Raw genomic sequence first — 25,587 nt, 5'->3', positions numbered from 1 at the left:
ACTCCATTAAACAATACACAAGATAAATGCAAATTATCTGCAAAAACTAAACAATTAAAATGGCTGTTTAATATTTGTTGAAAACATGTCACCAAATGATTTAAACACAAAAACATGGGATATGTGCTTACAAATATGAATAAAATTGGATTGTTTTCACTTTTTACCTGTAAAAATGATGGGCAGGTATGAGAAATATTGGGCCAAGGGGCTCATTAATTTAAGACAGGGAGATTCATTTGTCTTTTCAATTGGTGAATGACCTGGACGCCCTCACACCCTGAACCAATGTCTTTAAGCTCTCTCCTTCATTGCTTAACATAAAATCATTCTCAACCCATCCAACTGAAATGACAATGTCATTGATTACCGGTATGTCATCATGTGATGAAGAGTCTCATGAGGTCTTACAACATATTTTTGCCTGGTGTAAAATATTACACCTTGCATCCATACAAATTCAAAAATGATGCAAATAACAAACATTGATAGTCTGTAAACTGCAAAAATTAAAAAAACTGAATCAAATTTATCAAACTTGATGTTATACATAACAAATCATTTTTCTTCTGGTGAGAAAACACACAAAGTTGCAGGTGCCAGTGTTTGAATTTGTTTCCTCTCTAACACTGTACCACCAAGAAAGGTTTCATGCTTCTGAACATGTAGGAGTCCTTGGCTGTCATATAACATCATATCAACAGAAGCAGTCTACATATCACCAACCCAGGACAATCATATTCTTGCTAGGATCCCCATGTATCCCATGTTTCTGCCCAATCCCTGTGTTCTTGTCTTGGACACCCATGTTTTTGAATGGGACCTCCACATTCTTGCCTGGACCCCCATGCTTGTTTTTGGGACCCCCATTATCTTGCCTGGGATCCCGTTGTTATTGACTGGAACCCCCATATTCCTGCCCAGAACCCCCATGTTCTTGCCTGGGACCCCCATGGTCATGCCTGAGTCACCCATGTTCTTGCCTTGGATCCCCATATTGTTGCTTGGTACCCCTTTGTTCCTGCCCGGGATCCCTGTATTCTTGATAAGGACCCTCATGTTCTTGAATGGGACATCCACATTCCTGCCTGGACCCCCCATGTTCTTTGTTGGGACCCCCATGTTCTTTCCCGGGATCCCCGTGTTCCTGCTCAGAACCCCCATGTTCATGCCTTTGTCACCCATGTTCATGTCTGACTCCACCTTGGCCCAAGAAGAGATACCAAAATTCCTAACAGCATATGACAACACATGACAAAAGCACATACAAAATATCAGATCAATAGACGAGTGACTGGGATATTATGACCTGAGAGATTACTACATAATGCCTACTGCTACATTTGCAAACATTGTGAAGCACAATGAACATAAAGTTTCATGAGTTCATGCTTCATAAAACAAGGAAACAATTCTGTCACATGTTAGTAGTATCCCAGAAATCTTGAACAAGAATATCCATATCAACATACAGATCAACATGTCATCTCAGGAGATTGTTCATATAAGCCTATACATTTCTGTCGGGCAAGCAAATTTGTATATCACACTGTACCGTGTCCAGTTGACTTTCCAATGTTATTTATATTGTTTATTTTAAAAAATCAACAAGAAAACGGACGGTATAGTGGGGAAATGATCAGGGCAAGTGATTTTACATGTGCCACTGTTCCGGAGTACACTAGCAATTTTAAAGTTATTCCCACCCCTGCTGTAGCTTGTTCACCGATCCCTATTCAATTTTAGTTGAATAAAAATATGTTTAAACCACATGCCATCTTCTTAAAGTATTGCATCATCACCATGATTGCAATAAATACAACAATGTGCAGACATATTGTACAAATACACAGACACACAGAATCAAGTTTCAGCTTCTCACAAGATGCAACATTCATCAAAAATATTCTGTATCCACATAAACAGGATAATACCATTATAAAAAAGTGACTCATCTTCAAGTGAGTGAGTGAGTGAGTTTTATGCCAATTTTAGCAATATTACAGCAATATCACGGTGGGGGACACTAGAAATGTGCTTCACACATTGTGCTTATGAGGGGAATCGAACCTGGGTCTTCGTGTGACGAGCAAATGCCTTAACCACTGGGCTAGCCCACCGTCCCTCTCATCTTCAATGGCTGTAATTACAGTAAGCATAACAATGGAGAATTGGCCTTGTTCATGTGGAATTGAGAAAAAAAATTATTCTATCAAAATGTATTCTTGAGCAGTAATACATTGATACTAATTAGAGGATTTAAAGTTTTGCAGCATTTCCGAAATGAATATTTGATACAGGGAAATATATTTTTGACAAAAACATACTACCAACAGAAACTATCATAACTAAAACCTTAAGGGACATTAATTATGAACTCTCTTTGGATGTTTACCCAACCAACCAGACATCATCTCTGGAATATCTTAATAAATCATTGAAATCACACGCTTCCATGACAACCAAACAGCTACACTGGAAGAATTCATTAAAAAAGAACAAAAACTACATTATTACTTCAGTATTCAACTCAATGACATTCATACAAAATATAATATTCATATCACTATGCTTCGGGCCAAGTTTCCAATATTTTGGAAAAGAAATGATCAAAAATAATATTTCTCTTCTCGCTTTGTCAATCAATCAGCTTGTGCCTCTAATTTACATTTGTTGTAAAATTAGCTAATAAATTATCTTTATTTACAAGTTGTACAAGTTCTGTCAGTTTACAAGGACAGATCTTTCTCCTATATAACTAATATATACATATAAACAGTGATACTGCCTTGTGAGACAGAATAACTACCAAATGCTTTTGAAAGAAAAATCTCTACATTTTTCAAGAAAATCAGATCATAACCAATGTAATGCCTTTTGATGTTTGGTTTACCAATTTGGGACGTCAATAGATGAAATTTAAATGATGTTTCTGAAAGTGATCTCATCAAGAATTGCAAAAAATGAGTGTTTTCTGAATGAAAAGGGTAACCTCCATTCAAAATGTTTCTCTGTGGTCTGTTATTTTGTTACTAACATCAGATTAAATCTGACATGGAACATATGACTATTTATTTAATGTTAGTGGAATGATTGGCTCCAGTATCCATAAACCAAGTACATGTACTCAAAACAAACTGATATTTCAAAACAAAGATGTATGAGTAACCGTAGCTGTTTGTCTTTGAGAAATTCACTGAGATTCAGACAATGAAGATAAAATCAAAGAAATGGTTCCATAAAAAATGAATATCAGGAACTCAGAGTAAAATATGAAATTGTGGATAAAAAGAGACTAGAGAAAGGATGAAGGATAAAACTAAAGATTGATTGAATGAATATTGCTTAACACCACACACAGCAATATTCCAGCTATATGGTGGTGGTCTGTAAATAATCGAGTCTGGACCAGATGATCCAGTGATCAACAGCATGAGCATCTCTACAGAATTAATATCAACATAATCAAGTAATCATACTTCATGATGCATATCATGTAACAACTTGCTCATTACTCTTGAATGCATTAGTTTTCATCATTACTTCCAGTGAAGAGTTAAAGAACTCAAGACTTTTTTATATGACTAAGTAAATCTGTTATGGCTGGTGGGTATTGCAACACAGCCTTCTAAATGTGGGTGTTCTTTAATTCATTTCCAGTACAATATATGATTGAACAAAATATTGTTGTTATACAAAACACAACAAACCCTTGCTGTCATGCTGGGCAGTGATTATGATGTCTTGTTTGACAACAGATCATTCAGCTGATAAAAGGAAAGCTTTGACGGCAAGAGAAACGAGTCAGAAAGATTGTACTTGTCAAAACAAGTCATGGACAACCAACTGTTCAAACAGTTTTTTAGAAAAGGAAACAATCATACTTCATGTATTCAATCAAAAAAATCAAGTACCTAACACTTACAAAACGGTGAGCAAAATCTGGGTCAACAATTTCCATTGCTCAACCAGTTACCAACACATTTCATGTGACAGTCACCAGATTATCACAACTGAACTTTTGATATTTGTGCAAGGTCAACTTGAATGAAGGTCAAGGTCATTTTCAGTCACTGTCACCTTTCATCAAGGTCATGAGGTCACTGAATCAAGGCTGGTCTTCAGTTAAAAAAAGAGGTTGGGTCAACGTTGATGACTTGATCCTCAGCAAGGGGTGCCCTGGACAAGGAATCAAAGTTCCTCTGTTCATAATAATGGAACTGTACCAATATCTGCAATTTGTTAAGGAAAACAAAAGGGTAGCACAAAAGTCAGAATGTTTGAGCAGTGAGTCAGTGATGAGTTTTATGACACTTACAGCAATATTCTTGGAATATCACGACAGGTGACATTAGAAATTGGCTTCACATATTATACCCATGACAATAAGTGAAACCCAGCTATTCAGCCTTACAAGGAAATGCTTTAACCACTTGGCTACCCCACTGCCCCTCAAGTAAGCTTGGTTAGACACTGACTAATTTTTCCAAGTGAGTGAGTGAGTGAGCAATATCACAGTTGGGGACACCAGAAATGGGCTTCATACATTGTGCCCATGTGCGGTATCACACCCCGGGTCTACAGTGTGATGAGCAGATGCTTTAGGCTACCCCATTGCCCCTTCTGAAGCAAAAAGATTAGTAATGGTCATTAATTTGGGCATCATAGTAACCAATGACATCCCAAGTCTATAACTCTTGTGAAAGTGAGTATCAAGTGATATTAGAATTTCTACCAGATAACATCACAGCTATTTTCTTGATAAGGTCAAGGATACAGTTACATCAAGGAAGATAACTCCCAGACTTCCAACAATCCATGGCAAGTGTCGAATCAGGAATACACCATCCAAAGAGTGCACAATGATGGCTAGACCATAAGCCAGATTACCAAATACAGCCAGCACGAACATCACCTTTGACAAGCCTTCTGTGGACTTCAACTTGTACTGAAAAGCAAAAATTCACGGAGATGGTTTTTAACATGTAACATATGTTGTATTTGGGATTACATATTCTAAGTAAAGTACAGATTCTAGTACTTTTGTTGAGTTGAATCCCATTTACAATCCGAACCCACGCCCTCAGAATCAGGCACCTAATCTCCAGGACACAAAGTCAAACGCCTAACTCGCTCAGCCACCGCCACTTCCACAAAAACTGAAGTCAGACAACTGGTAGTCTAGACCCCGGACTTTGTGTACCCCTCTGATAAGTGTAAATTGGCACAGCTCCCATGGCTGAAAGCTATGAATACACAATGCCATTTAAAAAGTGGTCAAATGTAACATATGCTGTATGTGGGATTACACTTACAAAGAAAATGTAGTCCCAAATACAATATGTGTTACATTTGACCACTTTCTAAATGGCTCACTGTGTTCATGGTTTTTAACTTCTTTACACAGCATTTTAGATATTTCAGTGTGCCAGCTTCACTCAGATTAAAACATCAGTTAAGCACACCCAAAATGTTTTTCATAACTTCAGGCAATTCTCTTCTTCTTCTAAGACCATGTGTGGAAACGTGCTGTAGGTTAAGTTGAATCAAATCTTACTGGCCTCTGACCTTCCCTGGCCTCTGACCCGCCCTGACCTCAGCACCTGTCAATCATCTCCATAAGCGTGCACCTCGCTCAAATGATCATGTGACTAACTGTGCCAGTCATTTTCGTCTTGGAGCTTCCAGTAATCTGTGATGTGGGGCAGGTCGGGTGGGTATCCATCGCGTGAGATAGGATAAGTATATAAATATACAATTTATTATAAAATTTACAAATTTTAAAACTTATCCTATCTCACGGTATGCACAATCCCACGGTTGGTAGGAGGGCCGCAGATTACCCCGTCAATACGTACAACCGGGAAGACGCATAACCCCAAGGAGGCCAGGAGAAAGCACCAACTCCCGATATGCAGACTCCAAACTTGAGATGGATTTGTAACCCCTTGGCTTACACAGCACAGCACCAGGATCTGGTTCACGAACCAACTTCTGGCCTGCCAATAGGGTGCGGCCAAAAGCAGAGTCATCCTCTGAGTTGCGCGCAGTTTCATTAATATGCAAGGAAGAAGGGTCACTGGCTCAAACGCTTAAACGTTCAGGTCCTCCCACGGAATGGCTAGATCATCGAGGTCCCAAGCCAGAGGGTCCGGAATCCGTGACACAAACCGAGGCAGCTGATGGTTGAAACGGGTGGTGAAGAGATCTACTGTCGGAGTCGTCAACAGAAGGCAAAAGGTCTGGAACAACCGAGGATGCAGTTTCCATTCCGTTGGAGAGGGACGACTCGGCCAGGACAGAGAATCTGCGATGACATTCTTCACCCCCGGAATGTGGTTCGCTCGGACTAAGATGTTGAGAGAGTCCACCATTTTGAAGAACTATTGGATCCACTGCAGCAGTTGAGTAGACCCCGTGGACCCCATCCTGTTGATATGCCCTAACAAACTCCGTCGCAAACATTCAATTCTTCCATCCACCACAGGAGATGGGGATGGAGCTCCAGAGGTAGAGTGATCAAGGCAACGGGATCTCCCACTCTGATGTAAAGTGCTAGAAAGAACTGCAAGGGACAAAGTTGTAGATGACCCCTGAGGGTCAACGCCCGAGCCAACGTCAATAGGCCCAGGAGCTCCTGCCACTGACAAAGCGTCCTGGGGTGCACCAGTGCCAGAGAGACCAATCGCTGTATCTTGCAGAAACGATCCCTCGGGACAAAGAGTTTGTTGACCTCTGTGTCGAACACTGCTCCAATGAATTGAAGACGGCACGTAGTGACTAGTTCCGAATCCTGCAGATTGATTAACCAGCCCAATTGGCAAAGAAGCTGTATCGCAAACTGCATGTGACAAAGCAGAAGGGCATGATCGGTCTGCACCTGAATGCAGTCGTCGATGTAAGCCTTGAACACTATTCCCTTGCAGTGAAGGAAACAGGTGATAGGCTTCGTTACCCGTGTAAACAGCCACAGGGCCGAAGAAAATCCAAACGGGAGAACACGCCACTGATAGTGGGTGACCTCGAAGACAAACTGAAGGAACTTGCAAAGAGCCGGCAAAATCGGGATATGAAGGTACTCATCCTGGAGATCGAGACTGACCATGTAGTCTCCCGGCTTGATGATTGTTGAGAAGAGCCACCGACACCATACGAAAGTGAGGCGGAGGTTAGAGAAACATTTTATGGAAAACCTTCATATTGAAAATTAGTCTCAACTGGTCCGAATCTTTCTTTGGCACCAGAAAGATTGGCAAATAGAACCCCGGGTGGGTCGGAGCCAGGCCCAGGGCTCGATCGAAAGTTTCTGAAGGAGAGTGTCGATTGTGGAGAGTAGAACAGCCGCCTGAGATAGGATACGTTCGAGTAGCCAAGCAACCATGACAACACAGTGATTGTAGGAACGTATGGTTCACCAAATGAAGTGTTGGTCGGCCAGATGGAGTGAGAAAGTTAGTAGATACGATGCATGGGATCGTCAGTCTACCGGAACATTCGTAAAGTTGATGGAATGGCAGAGGTAAAACAGACCAATGACTCCAGACACGTTCGATAAAGAGGCGAAGGTAGTAACATCAATGCCTACGGACAGATCGGACATAGCTGCAGTGACCTCTGAACTGAGGCCTTCAGCTAAAAAAGACGAGTAAATCCAGCCAAAGTGAAAGCATCTTGGCGATACTGTCTGGCACCCTCGGTAAACTGTATCTCCCGGCTGACTGACAAACTCGACATAATCACTCCTACCTACCGTATATGACCGACTATAAGTCGGAAATTTGATACCAGAAAATGTAGGTAAAAAATCAGACCCAACTTATACTTGAGTTCATTAATCTACCCAAAAAATTTCAGAGGTCAGGTGTGCCAGAATCTGCCAGCCCTGCGAACTCAACTGGCAATGTTTACACCGGAAGCAGGAAGCATATACGTACTGACAACGTTTCCAAAGGTAAATGACATCATGGGACAAATAAAAAGTAATATATTTCACAGTATAAACAATAAATTAAATTTAATCAGATATTTTGATCACAGCTATGTACTTACCGGTACTTTGTTATTGAGCGATAAAGTTCGGCCACGTGACACGACTTGACACGACTTGTTTCACGTAAAGTAAACTAATTTGTAAGGTTTCTGTTGATTGGCCGTTCATATTATCATTAGCCAATCAGGAATCTGCTCTCAAAATAAACAAGTTTAAGGTATCTTGAACTGCCCGTTCGCCGGCATTATACACAATAAACACTTTGGAGATATTACCTAATTCTTGAATGCAGTGAAATTGATTACTTAAAATGGTGTGATTTCTAAGAACAAGTCAATCATAGCAATATACACGAGGTACACACACCTGCAAGCTCATCAGTTTGTTTTTTACGCCCCTTCAAAAGATCTAACTACGGATACATTTACGTAATCGGTAATGGTATTCGCGTTGTTGTGGTTTTTAACATTTAGTTAATGTTTATCTCAACACGCAACAGTAATGATACTGTATATATCCGTCTCAGCAGATACGGATTAGGGATGTATAAGCTAGTTTAATCATTTCCGCTGGAATAACTTGAAAGTATAAAACATACTTTTACATTCAAAATCATCATTCGTCATGGATATCAAACGCAAACGACACGCATACGAAGTTGGACTGAAAACCCCGTTCGTCGAGTAAGAAAAGGTAGTAGAAGAGTGGGTGATGTCGCAGAGGCAGAGCGGGTTTGTCGTCACTCGTATGATGATACGTCATCATACACTCCAGACGTACCGGAAGAAGAGGAAAGAGCTGAACCTTCCTGAGAATTTCAAGGCGTCCTCTACATGGTGTACTGGATTCTTAAGAACCTTGCTCTCAGACAAAAGACATACATGGCACAGAAACTACCACAGGAGGTGGACACGAAGGCGGACCTTTTCCATGCGTTCGTTTTGAAAGAGAGGAAGGCCATTGACTACGAGCTGTTACAAATAGGCAACATGGACGAGATTCCCCTCACATTCGACATGCCAGGGAACAGGACCATTCACACCAAGGGGTCAACAACCATCACCGTGAAGACGACCGGAGCAGAGAAAGCCCACTTCACCGTCTTACTGTCGTGTACCGCCGATGGAAAGAAGTTGACGCCGATGGTGATTTTCAAGAGGAAGACAATGCCTAAAGAGAAGTTTCCTCCGGGTGTCATCATCGCTGTACATCCCAAGGGGTGGATGGACGAGACACTGGTGCTGCACTGGCTGTCGGACGTGTGGATGGTTAGACCGGGAGGTGCCAGAGGTTGTCAGTCTGTCCTTGTATGGGACATGTTTTGAGCACATCTGTGTGAGGGCGTGAAAAAGAGACTAAAGGAAAACAGGACAAGACAAGTAGTCATCCCCGGTGGGTGCACGTCACTCCTCCAGCCCCTGGACGTCTCCCTAAACAAGCCATTCAAACAGAGAGTGCGACAACAGTGGTCCGAGTGGATGGTGAATGGTGAACATATGTTCACTAAGAACAACGCCATGAGACGTGCGCCCCTCCGTACAGTCGCTACGTGGGTGCGTGACTCGTGGGATGCTATTCCGGGGGATATGGTCAGATGAAGCTTCCTAAAGTGCGGTATATCCAACGCCATGGACGGCGGTCAAGACGATGAACTCTTCTCAGACTTCATCGGATCAACCTCCCATGATGACATTGAAAGTGAAGAACACAGCGACGACACACACCTTGACGACTATTACGACGACAACATAGATGAGCTGGCCTGGCAAGCACTCGCAGGGGAGGAGTCGGACACTGAGTTCGATGGATTCACAGAAGCTGACATGTGAAAAAAAATCCATAAAACCACTATGAACATTAGCTGCTGAAATAATATTTGAGATATCCCTACCCTCAACATAATACATGTATGCGATATTTTATATATCCCTCCACTCAATGGTGATATGTGTATGCAATTGTTATTTTATATTTGTTTCTTCAATGTTTTTTTATCACGAAGAGTGAACTGTCTGATATAAAAAAGCAACGCCGTCTCTTTCTTTTCATAAGGAATTATGAAACTGTTCATTTCACACAAACACAACCTTTCTTGGAAGCGATCGCTTAACCGGTTATGTTAGGCTTCTGTTGATTGGCCTTTCATTTTATCATTAGCCAATCAGAAATCTGCTCTCAAAATAAACAAGTTTAAGGTATCTTGAACTGCCCGTTCACCAAGCTGGCAAAAGAACACGCTGTTACAAAAGATAACAAACACAGTAAGCCAACAATTTACATTGGATGTTTTATTATGCCATATTCAAAGTGTTCCACTAGTATGACACAGTAAATATCAAAACAAAACAAACACGTGTTAACGTTCGTTATGTTACAGTGTTGAACAGTCACGACATTGATATACCTAATACCGATATGTACGGGGAAAGGGGCCGACTTATACTTGAGTTACATGGTTTTGGCAAGAAGTTAGAGGGTTGAGAAAGGGACCCGACTTATAGTTATATCCAACTTATAGTCGGTCATATACGGTACTCCTATCCGCTTCGTGGGACCAAGACAAGTCTGTCAGGGCACTTCCTAACTGATGTATCATCAAAAGTCTCCGGTAAACAAACAGTAGTCCGCCATTGCAAATGCTACCGACAATGCAATAACGACAAAAACCCGGACAACACGGATGTCAATCAACCAGGCGAGTCCCAACCAATAAAATCTGGGTAAAGTGAAGCTAGCTACTTGACCAAACATCACTGCTGGTACCACACGCAGAAACAGTGAAAAAATAGACCAGCTTGATATGCAGGAATATTGTACGACGCTTCACTGAGTCTTGTTACTATATACAGACTACTCGTAGCAGCTGTGTGGTGTATCACTGCGTGTAATCGTGGTCGAAGGGTAGATAGATTGGGTGAATCGAATCATTCATGAAAGGTGAAGATCGGATGGTAGATGACGTAGGAATCTTAAAAATCCGAGATCATCAATCACCGCCGTAATGTAGAGGCTTGCGCTACTGACATAACTACTACCTCTGTGCAACCAACCAAAACGATGCATCATGGGACCCTCTATTATTGCAGTAGTTAATCCTGTCGCCATCGGGATTATGAACGGCTACTGACATTTAGCATTTAATATATATTTTCAGTTGACTGATGTTGAATCTTCATTTCTGTCACAAATAACGTGACACATGGTCGTTTGACCCGGAAATTGAAGCAACTCTCAATTAATGCGGTGTTGCTATTTTCTCACTATGACACGCGGTACAAACAGATGACACTGTGAAATGTTTACTAAGACAAGTAACGAATCTAAATAGTTTGATCATTAAAAAATATTTAGGAATTTCATTCACATTAGTAATATCATCATGTTTTTAACCCAAACATCTGAAACTTCTCTTCATTTGGATACAAGGTAACAATAACGTTACAAAATATTGTTTTTCCGGCTTAAAACGTACCATACAAGTTGCTGCCGTGTGCAGAAAGAAGTTGCATAATACGTCACTTCCTGTTATATTTTTTAGCACGGAAAGTATGCAAATGACCTTATAGTTGTCGCAGGATTGCTCTCGATGAAGTAAGTTTTGATTCATGCTAGATGTAATGGCAGTAAGGGTCATACTAGTTTCAAAATGTTCTAGAACTTACTGAAAAGATGAATGCTTTAATATTTCTACGACTAGACAAGACATTCCAATGAAATAAATGACTTTTTCAAGAGCGATGAATATATTTTACGTAATTTGCATATGTAAACAGCCGATGCGGGCCGTGGTGTTTCTGCTTTCCCGATGTTTTTGCGTGATGCGATAACAGAGAGTCCCAGTACACTAACTGGATGACAGTGTTGATACAGAAGAGAGCGGTGCTTGGAGTGAAGCGACGCTCTGGATGGAAGCGTTGATACATAAGAAAGTGTCGCACTGGATGGAAGCGTTGATACATAAGAGAGCGGCGTACTGGTGTGAACGCTCTGTCTGTTCACAAACTTCGTAGAAGCGGGAAGCGTAACACCGAAGCCAAGTTGAGCACCAGTAAAAACTGTGGAAATGAGGTATCAACGCCGAAGATGGAAAAAGTGTTGAAGTAGAACTGCAGTAGACAAAGCCACTGTAGGTACCGTAGTGTGCGAACTAGTAAACAAACCATGATGACAGTATGCGCGTAAAGGGAACCAGATGATTCGGCAAAAGCTGACAGTCCAGCGAACACTGTCGGATCGGCGAATACTGTTGGAGTGGCGATCTGGTATGGTGCAGCGATCAGGACCGATTAGGTGATCTGGTTCGGTACTGTGATCCAGTTGGGTCAAGTGATCTGCTTCTAAAGCGCTGAGTCAATCAGGACCGGTGCATTCGTCTTAAACGTCGTACCATACAGTAAAGGTGTACTGGACTGAAAGGTGTTCCAATCAAACAACAGTTCACAAAGTTGAATCGTTGTTCTTATCGAAAACAGAACACTGGTCTGAAGCGTTGATCCAATCGAAAAGGCACACTGGGCTGAAGTGATGATCTAATCAAATGCGCCTTCAAGGTACGGGAAAGGTGTTGAAAGCGCCGCACTGGATGCTACCGTCATGGCTTATGTCACCACAGAAAGACATGAGAGCGCCGAACTGGAACAAAGCTTCGCATTGGAAGCATGTGGAGCATAGGTTAAAGCGCCGAACTGATCCCTGTGGTTGAAAGCGCCGAACTGACTGCACTTGCCACATGAGAGTGAATACTTTCACCAATCGAACCCACCATAGCAGAGGGGGGTGGAGCACTCAACCAAAGCGGCGCACTGGAAACAACCACCTGCCAAGGTAAAAGGCCAAGACTGCTACAGAGGTTGTTAGCACTATGTACCACTCTCGGAGCAGATAAAACTTGTATGGAGACGGGACTAGACGTTTGATGACGAAAGAGACGACAGAGATACTCGCTCAAGTAGGAGTCTTGAGGCCACCTCTAAAAAATCTACGTCTAGATGCAACCCGTCGATATTCAGAAAAACATCATCATTGAGCGTAATTGAGATAGGATAAGTTTAAAAATTTGAACAAATAATCTGCTGTCAAAGGAACTTATTCTTGATCCTACAAAAATCCCTGGTAACAAAAGATGGATTCCACAAACTTCATACTCACATTCCTGACTATCTGAGCAACTCTTGATCCGACATAAAACAGTGAAGATACCACACCAATGGCATACCCAGTCTCGTCTACTGTGTTCTGTAAGGGAAATGAACAGTTTCCATGGAAACAAAAAAATATCAACGATGTCTGAAATCCAATTCTGTAAAATGCTATAACAGAATTTTTACTTTTAAAAGTGTGAGTGAGTGAGTGAGCTAAAATTTTAAGTCACATCAGCAATATTTCTGCCATATTGTGACGATAACAGTGAGCGAATTAGCCAAGATTTTATCAATATACAGTTATTTCACCTTCAGATTTGTTTTTGGAAGCAAATTAACATTAACAGGTGGAGGTAATTTCAAGCCCTTGTATTATTTCATATGAACATCATTATTCACACTTATACACTTGGCATTCCTATCTATACTTACTAGCATTGAACTTCTGATGAACACCTTCAAGAACACCTTTTGGTTTTAAAATGATATTGCTAAAGGCATACATGAATTTTAATGCTTATTTCAATATCTTTCAGTCAACATCACAATATGTATCTTCTCTTCGGAAGAGTGGTTAAGATTGTAGAGCCCATTTAGTACCTGATCCTAACACAACCAACATTGGTTGCTGGGGACCAATTCTATCCCAGAATAAATATTAGCACCTAAGTGGTAAAACGTAGACCCATCACTTACATAAAACACCTTCATGCCAACATTTGTTGCGAGGAGATTTCGGCCTGATGCATGATGGTTAACCACAAAGTTGGAGATGTAATTGCCTGTGGTTACGGAGTGAGGTAGGATGTTTTTGAAGAAGGCGAGGGAGCTGAACATGAACAGCCCTGATATACACAACACTGGCTGGACGAGTCTGTCGCCATCTTGTTTACCTGCATGTCACAGTTGGGATTAACATCATTCAAGATGCATGGGAGATGATAATATTGAACATGGATACATCGGATATACTCATATATTTATAATTCATTCATTATTGATGCAAAGCTGTAATTTGCATTTTAACTCACTTTTAACTTTAAAACTAACTCAAAATTTCCAACAGCATCCTTAAATATAGAAATATTAATATATTGTAATGAAAACTGGCATTATATGAGCAAGAAAGTAGCAACACCAACAATGAGTAAGTCAACATGTTGTCAGTCACCATTACTTAGGTCTCTGACAGTCACCATTATTTATTGCAGAGATGCCAACCCTGAATCTAATGAAAGTGGAGTCATGCCTGGATGAAAGCCAGGCCTGAGCACTTAGCTCTGCCGTTTTGTTTCACTTACATATGGGCATGCATTCAGAAAAACTTCGAGAACCTTCGTCATCAATAACAAGCAAACTACACAATTGAGAGCCAAAAAATCACACTCTAAGCTTCCGACTCAAATAAATCACCTGTGACTTATGAAATTGTATACCGTAAATAACATTGTAGAATTATGACTCAAAAATCAGATTTTTTAAAAGACAAATTGTAGAGAAGATTTTGTATTTGAAAATCAGGGTAACTCCGCCAAAATCGGAGTGGTTGGCATCTCTGTTACTGACAGATGTGGTCTAATCTCAGGCAAGTGAGTTTGTTCAAAATTGCCCCTTACCGGTAAGTTTCCGCTTGCGGCAAAGATATGCAACATACTGCACAAGTAAGACAACATCTGCTGCAACGTAGTACACAGCAACATACACCTGCAAAGATAAACAACATATAAAAACATCTATATCAATGTTGGTGGGTATGGTGTTATCTTGCGTTGCAGTCAGAAATATTCCAAATGAGTCACAGCGACATAAGTACTACTGGGGCAGTATGTTCCTCGATATCTCATGAAAAACAGTCTGTACTTCCTATTTCCAGTCAACTTATAAAATTTGGCTTTTCATAACTTGTGGAAGTCAAATGTTGCACATCTTGCCCTTTGAAATATGAACATTTGTGCAATTTAATACTAACACTCGTTGATCTGAGCATTTGCAGGGTTCCACCTTGAGGGAACCAACTGATTGGTTTTCGATGAAAACAGCAACTACACTGCAAAGACGTTTATTTAAAAACATTTGGTACCAGATCCTTCAAACACTGTTGCTGTGCTATGGAACTTCACCTCAGATGTACCCCTTCCTTGACTACCTTTAAATCTGTCCTAAAGACCCATTTCTTTAGTAATCACTGACAAATGTCCATCTGTATATTTGTGTGCACTTAGAGCATGCCCTGTTCTGCAGGGACTTCAGTGCCATATTATTATCATTGTTGCAAAGCACATAGTACCCTGCAAAAGAAAGTGTTTTCCTGAAGCACGTAGGACCTTGTCCAAAACAACACTGCTAATCACATATGTAGTCATGTGTGTTAGTTTAACATAGGGTACACACGCTGGTGTTGGACACTTACTATGTCCTGAGATTACCATTTTTGTTCCGTAATTTCTCTGATACCAGTGACACGTGGACATTAGGACAATGTTTTATGGCAGCCTGTGATCAAGTCAGGGAAAGGGTGCCACAAACCAATCCAAATGTTACCATTTATCACTAGTCTATGATAAAGCATGGGAGTTGCGATCATCTTTGAGCTAAGATCACTTTGTAAATGGGCCCAGGTCACTTAATGAAACCCTGCAACATAGGTATTGTGCTGGAAAAAACATCAGCATACCAAAGGGGCAGGGCAGTTGCCATTATCGTTGAGCTAAGATCATATTGTGGATGGGGAACCAGGGCCCCCTTTCACAAAGCACTAAGGTGATCGTAAGTCACTAAGGTAACCTTAGTGCAATGTCAAAGAATGGGAGTTACGGTTAACCTTAGTAAAGGTTGCTTCCTGAAAGGAGCCCCTGGCCACTAAATGAAATTGAAACCATTCAACAAGGGTATTGGGCTAGAAAAAACAATCAGAATGCAATAAAAGGGTGTACATAAGTCCTCTTCATCTGTGAATAACAACAAGTGATGTATATTGAGCCTGGTTTCCAAAGTAAGGTGCTCAACAGTGCTGACAAACCATACGTACAAAAATAGATTGGATCGATGCCCCAATGTAGTTACCTGGATCTCCAGCTGATGTGTTAGGATGGAGCCTACCAGGTTCGTGACATCACCTGCAAACCACTGGGCCAGCAGGAAGAAGGACACGCCAGCCATACCGTTCAGGTTCCGACAGTTCTTCACCATCTGACTGTAAGGAAGTACATTAGATCAAGTACATTAGATATCTGGTCCACATGTGTAACTGTCATGTTCCTGGCCAATAACAGGGCTTTCCCCATCTAAGTTTTTGAATGATTAACAGCACTGGTGTCCTCATGACTACCCATGACTCCATTGTCCTCAGAGCTAAACAAGACCTGGTGTCCTCATGGCTACCTATGACCCCATTGTCCTCAGAGCAAAACATGGCCTGGTGTCCTCATGGCTACCCATGGCTCCATTGTCCTCAGAGCTAAACTTGACCTGGTGTCCTCACGGCTACCCATGACTCCATTGTCCTCAGAGCTAAACAAGACTTGGTGTCCTCACTGCTACCCATGACCCCAGCGTCCTTGGAGCTAGGCAAGGCTTGTTGTCCTCACTGCTACCCATGACCCCACTGTCCTCAGAGCTAAACATGACCTGGTGTCCTCAGTTAACCCACATTCTTCCTTCATCCCCTGCGTAACCCAACAAACATTCTACTGTTACCCACACTGCTACACCATACACCTGGTGTCCTCGGTTAACCTACATTCTTCCTTCATCCCCACTTTCACCCCAGACATTCATCCCCATTGTTTGCACACAGATATTCTTCCTTCATTCCCAGTGTAAACCTACAAACATTCTACTGTTTTGTTCAGTGTACCTGCTACTACATAACTCCGGTGTTTGTGGTTAACCCACATCATACCCAAATCCCCACTGTTACTATTGAGATAGTCTGCCCACATTCCCAGTGTTAACAGCCAGACAATCTGTCCAACAGGCATTCTACCAATGGTTCTCGTTGGGTTCACAAACATCTCCTCCACTCATTCCAGTGGCCTCCAACCCTTGAATGTTCACAAGGCTCCTGATACTCTGACAGACATTACTTACGGTACTCCCACAATCATCCACAGCACCATGGATAGGAGTCCCAAGATGGCCGACGCCTGGCCCCTCCAGTCATGCACACAGTCTGCCATGAGGACCCACACCCACTGGACGCCATCGCTGCAGTTGGTGGAGCTGTTGCTGATGTTGCTGCTGCCTTCATAGATGGACGAGTGGATGATCCACCCATACTGAGGCGGCATATTTCAGTCTGAAAAAGTACACAAATAATCATATGACTAGTTTTGTATGAAGAAGCATGCAAAGAAATGTACAAGAAACATTTTGTCAAATATGATGCATATCTTTACCAGTGACTGTGAAAATCATGTCGCATGCTGATAACACATATAATCTAAAACATGGTGCGTCAAAAATACGGAAAGGGGCTTGGGCTACCACGATTCACCCTGATGTCGATTTGATTCAATTTTCGATATTGGACCCTTGATTCGATCATTTATTTGATTTCTCCATACAAGTTAAAACATCAGATTTCATTTAACTCTCAGAGTTGCTCTTTTAGCGTGAAATCCATCATCAAGTCGGCGATGTCTGCTGACAACAATTCTCATTGGATAATTAGCCTGGCAAAACCAATCATGTTTCACCTAATTTCAGCGCTCGAAAATTGCTCCAGTTGGAGTCAAAATTATGTTCTGGCTGTTTGGAAATGATTTAAATAGGTATTCAAATATCCAAATCAAAATAGTGATAATGGTTATTGAAAATCAAAAATAAGGTGTCAGATTCAATTTTCCATGAATCGAACCTAATGGTTGCGGCCCTAAAAGGGGCCAGCATATATAAAAGTTTTCTTTCCAGCACCACAAACTTTGAGAAGACTGACAAATCACAGAATAAGTTCATCATCATGACCACTGAATCAAGGATTTGACACATTACTGTTTACACCAAAAGTAGATCATAAGCTTGGGTGTATTCTGGATCTGGTCTTTGAATGGCATTTAGAAGTGATACACATAAAAGGTAAGAATTTATGGATGTCAACTTTATTATATGTTCATTATGAGGAACACGATGTTTCGGAGTATATTCTTACTCCTTCACATTGATCTGGGATTAAAAAACACAATGAGTGTATAAAAAAAGCCCCTGGTATAAGGGTGAACAGAAATGTTAATGATAACAAATTCTTGTTCATTGCACAAAGTTATGTTTTGGTTAAGATTCTTATACTGTTATCAAGCTAAAACCTAAAGCTTGATAACTAGGGATGCCACGATACATCGATACTTTTTCTAAGACAATACAATTATCGACACATTCAAAACTGTATCGATATTTAGTTTTGAAAGTATTGGTTTAAATATGTATCTGTATCGTTTTGCAATTGTATCATGTTTTTTGATGTTATGAAAGTTATAAATGATTATTTTTCATGCATAATGATGGGAAATTTTGTAATCCCTGAGAATAAAAAATGTTGCTTTTTTCATAAACAATTATTAAATATGAGATAATAATGTTCAAAATGTAACTAAATTTACGCAATAATGCCACGAAAATATGGTATTGTGATATGTATCGATTCGTGACGTGGGTATCGTGATACGTATCGATTCATGAAACTTATGTATCGTGACACCCCTATCGTATGACCCCTAACAGTGTAAAAATCTACACTGAAAAGGCATTAGTTGTTATCCATAAGTTGTAATCTTTGTCACTGACTTTCCAACTTCTACAATGTTCAAACAATGGGTAAACAAGAATATGAAACTAGTGCTGGTATTGGCATACAACCTGCGATACGATATATCACAATACTAAAATATTAATCACGATGATATATTGCCAAAGTATTGTGCTCTGAAGCTGCGATACGATACAATACGATTCCCAATATAAGGGTGGCAATATAATAATTATCACAATACTAAAATCTTTCATTCTAACACCAGCTACAAAACACCTTAAGATCAAAACAAAACCAACTTTAAAGCATTTTGTCAAATTCTGCCAGCGTTGTTCAATGTTCATTCGGAAACGAGATAATTAAGTTAATACACGAACTTTGTGAATGTTGATAACATGTGAGCGCTATGTCTGACACAGTTCTTGAAGCAAGAATTTCCGAGAAAACGTTTACTTATGAAGGGAAAATAAGAAAGCACATGTTTTAATCCTTAAACTAGAGTAAGTCTTTTTTCTTGACAGATATCGTGATTTAGCAAAATTCACAGTTAAACATCGATGTATCATGGCTCATTTGAAGTAAGGTACCGGGATATATACGACAATGTATTGTATCAATGCACATCGATGAATAGTCACATCACTATATGCAACCATACATAACAAAAGTGGTGACACATGAAACAGATCAAATATTTAAAAAGCCAAAACAAGATATATAAAAAAGCAAAACACACACACAAAAATTAAATATGGCCAGAAATGAAACATGGTGACAGGTACATTAAAATCAGCTTCATAAACAAAGCATAGAGCATAATAGGTTTCAAGGGACAGAACAGGATCAAAGTTCAAAACAGTAGTGTTATTCCACATACCACTTGTGTTTTGCATGTTAAATTTAATGACTGACTGACTGAGTTTGGTTTTACCCCGCTTTTAGCAATATTCCAGCAATATCAAGGCGGGGGACACCAGAAATGGGCTTCACTCATTGTACCCATGTGGGGATTCGAACCTGGGTCCTCGGTGTGACGAGCCAAAGCTTTAACCACTAGAATACCCCACCGCCCCGTTAAATTTAATATTGATACATGCAAAACTAGTGTTTTGAAATGATTAAAAACAATAGTTAACAAATCTTATATCATCTTCAAGGTTTTGGGGCTGTAGGGTAGACTAGTAGTTAATGTATGCTACAGCGTTGTGGCATAACACGACCTAGGTTCGATTCCCATCTTGGGTACAATGTGTGAAGCCCATTTCTCACTCACTCACTCTTATGTTATACAATACAAATTCTAATGCCAAAACTTAAAAGGCAGATGACAGCAGCCTGTAAATAATCTGAACAAGTCAATGCAGTGGTTGACATCAAAATTAATGTCCATTGCCCCATCAGGCCTATGGCTACAATGGCATGCAGTCAACCATATCTGACCCAGTCTGACCACATCATACATAGACCTCTTCACACCAGAATAGACTGGTGGTTTCCAACCCGAAATACTCACAGGACATAGGAAAAGTATTAAGTACAACTGCTTATAATAACAGCAGGTGTCTTTAAAAATGGTCATAACTACACAATGTTCATATGAAAAAGTGAACATCTATGTACAACAGTAAGAATGTATGTTTATTGTGAATTTTCAGGAGAATTGGCCACACTGTCCACCAACAAAACAAAAACAAATCTCTACATCTGACACACATGGCAAGCCAGCCATGGTATTTCAAGCACCTGCTCAGCCAAGCAGACCCTCATAAGCTCAAAATCTTACTGTGTTTTATGCTGCTTGAAAGGGTGGGCTTATATATCGAGGGTGGCTTAATCAAACTTATTGAATTTCACTTGTTGCTGAATGGCTGAATAACCTGGAGATATCAGAGTTGTATTTTGAGCTTTAGCAAGCACTGATTTACTGCCATATACAGGTTTTATTTCCAATTAGCTACACTTCTGGAGTAGTAAAGGTTTATTGTTATTTAATGGGTGCTCTTCAGAGGGGAGTAACATATAGTTAGTTTTAAAAGATATATACACATAAGGTATAACCAACAATAAGTTGAAATGAAAAATGTAAGCCTGGTATTGATAATGGATCCCAGTCTTATACCTGAAGCACTTATTAAGAATGTCAAGCTAGAAATTGAGAAAATGATACTGACATTTATTGTTATGATATTGTACATCCTGTTTCCAACATGATCATAAAATGGTATCATATCTCAGCAAAACAGAAACCCTTTTCTCTTCTCAATAAACCAGAGATAGAAAGGGTTGCCATAGATAATTTAAATGTGCCTTGGTGAAAATAATTGTGCCTATAAAATGTAATTTTTATGATAAAATTAATATTTTATACTTATCCTGACTCATGCTTATTTGCTTTCTCATCCTCTCTTCTGAACGGTCAAGTGGAAACTTGAATCCCTTCAATTCCCTTGAAGCAAACGTACAATCACTCACCCTGAATTACTTCCCTTTTCCCGCCAAAACTGGCACGTGACCTGCCATGCCTTGCTCCTCACTCTCTCCGATATAAGCCCCACGCAGGTTTACAGGGCAACCCGTGTGGTGATTGGGGACGGTTGGGAGGGCTTCATTCATGAGTCAGGATAAGTATAAAATATTAATTTTATCATAAAAATTACATATTTTTCCTTATCCTGACTCATGCTTATTTGCTTACTGAATCCGGCGGAATCGGTGGTGGGTCAACCACCTAACGGGATTCCCTGTATGATTGTATTCACGTCAGCGTTCGCTTGATATATATACCCCCTCGGAATTTCTTCTTCTGCGGCTAACTTCAATATTTCTTGATGCTTGTCGGGGGACCACCTTCTTATACATTTGTATAAGAAATAATGGATTTAGTATACTAGACGCCTGGTTGTAGATATCTGCAACGACCCAAAATGTTACGGTAAGAACTTTACCGGAACTGGAATCGCGACCCATCTGTTAAGGCAAGAACATTACCATAACTGAGTCTATGTATCACTCATGCGCTGTCTTATCTCGTAAGTCAGGGGAACATGGACTCTCAGCCGGTGGCAATGGAGTTGCCTGGCGTCAACGAATCTGCGTGACAAGAGTGAGTTTCTTCAACGTCTGGCCGGTACAGTGAGTTGTTGCACCACGACGAGAGGGCCGAACTGGTGTATCCCTGATATGTCTTCTGTGGAGATGTCTCTCAGGTAGTGATTAGCGAAGACAGTGTCTGACTTCCAAAAGCAGCCTTCCATTATAGATGATATAGAGCAGTTTCCATGTAGGGCGAGTGTCGAGGCCAAAGCTCTAACTTCATGTGGGCTTGATGCTCTTGGAGGCTCTAACCCTGCTGCTTTATAGGCTCTTAGGATCACTGCTCTGATCCAGAAGGAGATCATTGTACGTGATACTTCTACAGTCGTGGCGGCTGATAGCGGGATGAATAGACGCTTGCACTTCCTTCTTCTCGTAGCAGATTTCTGCAAGTAGATTCTCAGCGCTCTGACCGGGCATAAAGATAAATCTTGAGAGTCTTCTGGACCCAGGATTGTTGATAATGCCGGAACCTAGAACTGACGATCCGGTTGGCCCGGTAGCTGGTTCTTTGCTATAAAGTCCCATCTAAGGCCTAGATGGACTGCTTCCCTTTTTCCCGTGTGGAATCTCGTACGGCTGAAGTCAACGGCGTGTATTTCTGACATCCGAGCAGCAGTAGCCAAGGCAAGGAGGAATATCGTGGTTTGACGTATGTTATCTTCCCAGAAACTATGTTATACAAAACAAGATTTCCTGTCATGTGCGCAGGCATTCAACATGGCTACACCCTTGCTAAGCTGGAGGATCCAGAGTGCCACTAATAAAGTTTCATGGGCCACCAATAAATAGTTTCATGGGGTGCAAAAATAGGTTTTGAATCATTTGAGTTTGGCAAATTAATTGCATTTTCCATCAAATCATGGCATATAATTTGAATAACTTTGTGCACACCAACAGGGCAATGTGAAAACATTTCATCTGTGACATTTCAGTATTAACAGTGCCATGGCGGCAGTCTGTAAATAATGGAATTTGGACCAGACAATCCAGTGATCAACAGCATGAGCATCGATCTACACAATTGGGATACTACGATGATATGTGTCAACCAACACCAGGTATGTTTCTGTATACAGATATGTACCCTAAACAAAGTCAAATACAGAAACGTACCCGGTACCCTAAAAGGCGGACGAGTCCATATTCCGCAATCCAAAACCAAAACCGTATGTAGTTGTTCCTGTTCAACTGATTCCGAGTGGTATTCATGTGCATCGCGAAATATCCGTTACTGTGTATTCTCATTATTTACATAACGCAATCAAATGTATCTAATACAACAGTATGACAGCTCCGGTCTAGAATACGACACAATGGGAATGGAATCATCCTAGGGTACGTTTCTGTATTCTGATTATGGCCAAGGTACATTTCTGTATAGGGAAGACCACAGTGACGTCAGTGTTTTGATCATGTGACGCGCCCGAGTACTTCCGGTAGGCAGAAGGTAAACATAAACATGAGAGAACCACACAAGCTGCACTCATTTGATCGTCGACTTTACATACGTAACAACTCTTCCCGGTCTGTTTTTTTGGCTTGACACTCAGTGCATCTTCAATCACCAGAATTGTCCTTGTGACGATAGACACATAACAATATTATGTTATTGTTATGACATACTGACATTTTATAATATCTCCCGTGTTAGAACATTATTCGAAAATCATCGCCCGCGAGAACCATTACAGCTTCGAATTTGTAAAAATGAAGATCTACGCACCGGCGGCAATATTGAGGGTACAAAATGTACCACACATGCAAGCGAAAAATGCCAACTTCTGTTGAAAACAGCAAAAATAACGAATTGAAGGTGATTGAAAACTTAATTCTATTATATATTTGGATTTTACGGGAATTTGAATCAACTTAGAAAATGTATCAATGGTCGTTTTCCAACTCGTGCCTATTTTACCTCCATGAGTGCCATGCCCTACATGCTTTCCTGCGAGTTTGGGCACGCCCTTACGCATCACCCACGGCTGTCAACAATGTCAGTGTGGGAAGGTTTATCCAACAAAATCATTATAAACTCAAGAATATGATAATTTTGTTACAAAGACAATACCATTTACCTAATCAGACCATGTAATTAAATCCAACGAAAACAGTTGGATCTATCAAAAGGATGGCACATTTCTTTCGGTATCACGATGCATGTGGAGTTGTTTGTTTACCACCGTTGCCATGATCGTTCCTTTTCGTCCAATTGGTGATGTAACATTGAGATTGTTTTTGTTTATAAATAATTAAACCGAAAGTTACTAATTTTTAGGAAATGGGAAACTTCAATGTTTTCTCTTGACCAAAGAACAAAAATACTGATCAAATTATTAAAAAAAATTATTTCATTATGAAGAAAATATTAGACAGGGTACCACTCGACGTGATGTGCCGTTATTTGCGGGTATGTACCGAGAATTTTGGTGAACAAATCTTTAGTTCGCAGACGTTTCGTTTTAAGGTACATAAACTAATTGAAGATTATATATTTAGAAACCTGAGAATTAATTCATTCCATACATAATTCAAATGACAAGTAAATCCGACTTATTGAATAATTATTGCAAGTTTTATTTGGGGATGTCATTATGCTGCACTCCTGTCGAATGGGTTCGACAGTAGCATTGAGAGGATTATTTCCTTTTTACGCTACACCGGTTCTCATTGTTATCGCCAGCCATTGTTGCTTTCTGGCAACACGAGTGAGCGTAGTTCGTGAGGTCACTTCCGTAAACAAATGGACTTTCCTATACAGAAACGTACCTGGGGTACATATCTGTAGTACCCGTGCCGACAACGACCCCTTCAGCATTACTATATTATATTATTGGCAGCTTCTGTCAATTTATTAAAACTAAGAGGGTTATTTGCGGGTTTAGGGACCTAATCCAATATGGTAGGAAAATGTACCAATCTATCAACAGTCATAAGTGAAATATGTTATGGTATGGGAGTTACAATCACCGTAGCACTACGACCATTTCGTGGAACAGGGCCCAGATAATTAGAATTAAATCCACAGTTTGATGAAGTATTTTGAAACAACACACAATATATGCAATACATAGCAAATTACAGTGAATATGTCTGGGATTGGCACATCCATTACAACCAACGGCTCATCAAGAAGTAAAAACCTCGTTTGCTCATCTGGTACCATCACCTCAAACCTTATCATGAAATACATCTATTATCAAAATGAATGAGGTCACTGAGAGGGTATAACTTATTCTTGACACCATACTGTCCGTTTGTTCCTATAATTAGGACGATAATCTGATCTCGTGAAGAATGTAACAGAGAGCCGTAATGCCTTTGGTGGTTGGATATTTAATCCTGCCATTATGCGGAAACACTCGAAAAGTGTCGGTGATCACGAGTTCATTCATGTAATTGTAAATCACAGAAACAACTGTCAACACTCTAACACAATGTAGATCTACTTTCGAATCTGCGCTTAGAATGGCCTAATTATGTTAAATCAGTTGTCTAATGAGGTGACAATTCGTGAGAAAAAAATATACCTGATGGGGGAGTGAGATAAGCAAACAAAATATGTGTTGTCTCGAAGTCAACTTTCAACCACCGCCATGACGTGAACTTTGACCTCC

At 40.4% G+C, this 25,587-nt stretch overlaps 1 protein-coding gene across 1 annotated transcript; it reads right to left on the bottom strand.

The window, feature by feature from the left end:
* Nucleotides 1-1,720: 1,720 nt before the first annotated feature.
* LOC124261225 (lysosomal amino acid transporter 1 homolog) lies at nt 1,721-25,583 on the bottom strand. Its single transcript, XM_046695550.1, has 8 exons — nt 25,501-25,583; nt 17,221-17,428; nt 16,195-16,324; nt 14,748-14,835; nt 13,828-14,024; nt 13,139-13,225; nt 4,778-4,948; nt 1,721-4,232 (listed from the first exon to the last, which is right to left on the bottom strand). Exons 2-8 carry the CDS (start codon nt 17,418-17,420, stop codon nt 4,122-4,124), a joined length of 984 nt encoding a protein of 327 aa, XP_046551506.1. The 5' UTR covers nt 17,421-17,428; nt 25,501-25,583; the 3' UTR covers nt 1,721-4,121.
* Nucleotides 25,584-25,587: the final 4 nt, after the last annotated feature.

This window comes from Haliotis rubra, unplaced genomic scaffold (assembly GCF_003918875.1).
Source record: "Haliotis rubra isolate DU_JTF1 unplaced genomic scaffold, ASM391887v1 Scf791, whole genome shotgun sequence".
NCBI lineage: Eukaryota > Metazoa > Mollusca > Gastropoda > Lepetellida > Haliotidae > Haliotis > Haliotis rubra.
Note: the sequence above shows the minus strand (reverse complement) of the source record. Positions and strands in the feature narration are given on the sequence as shown.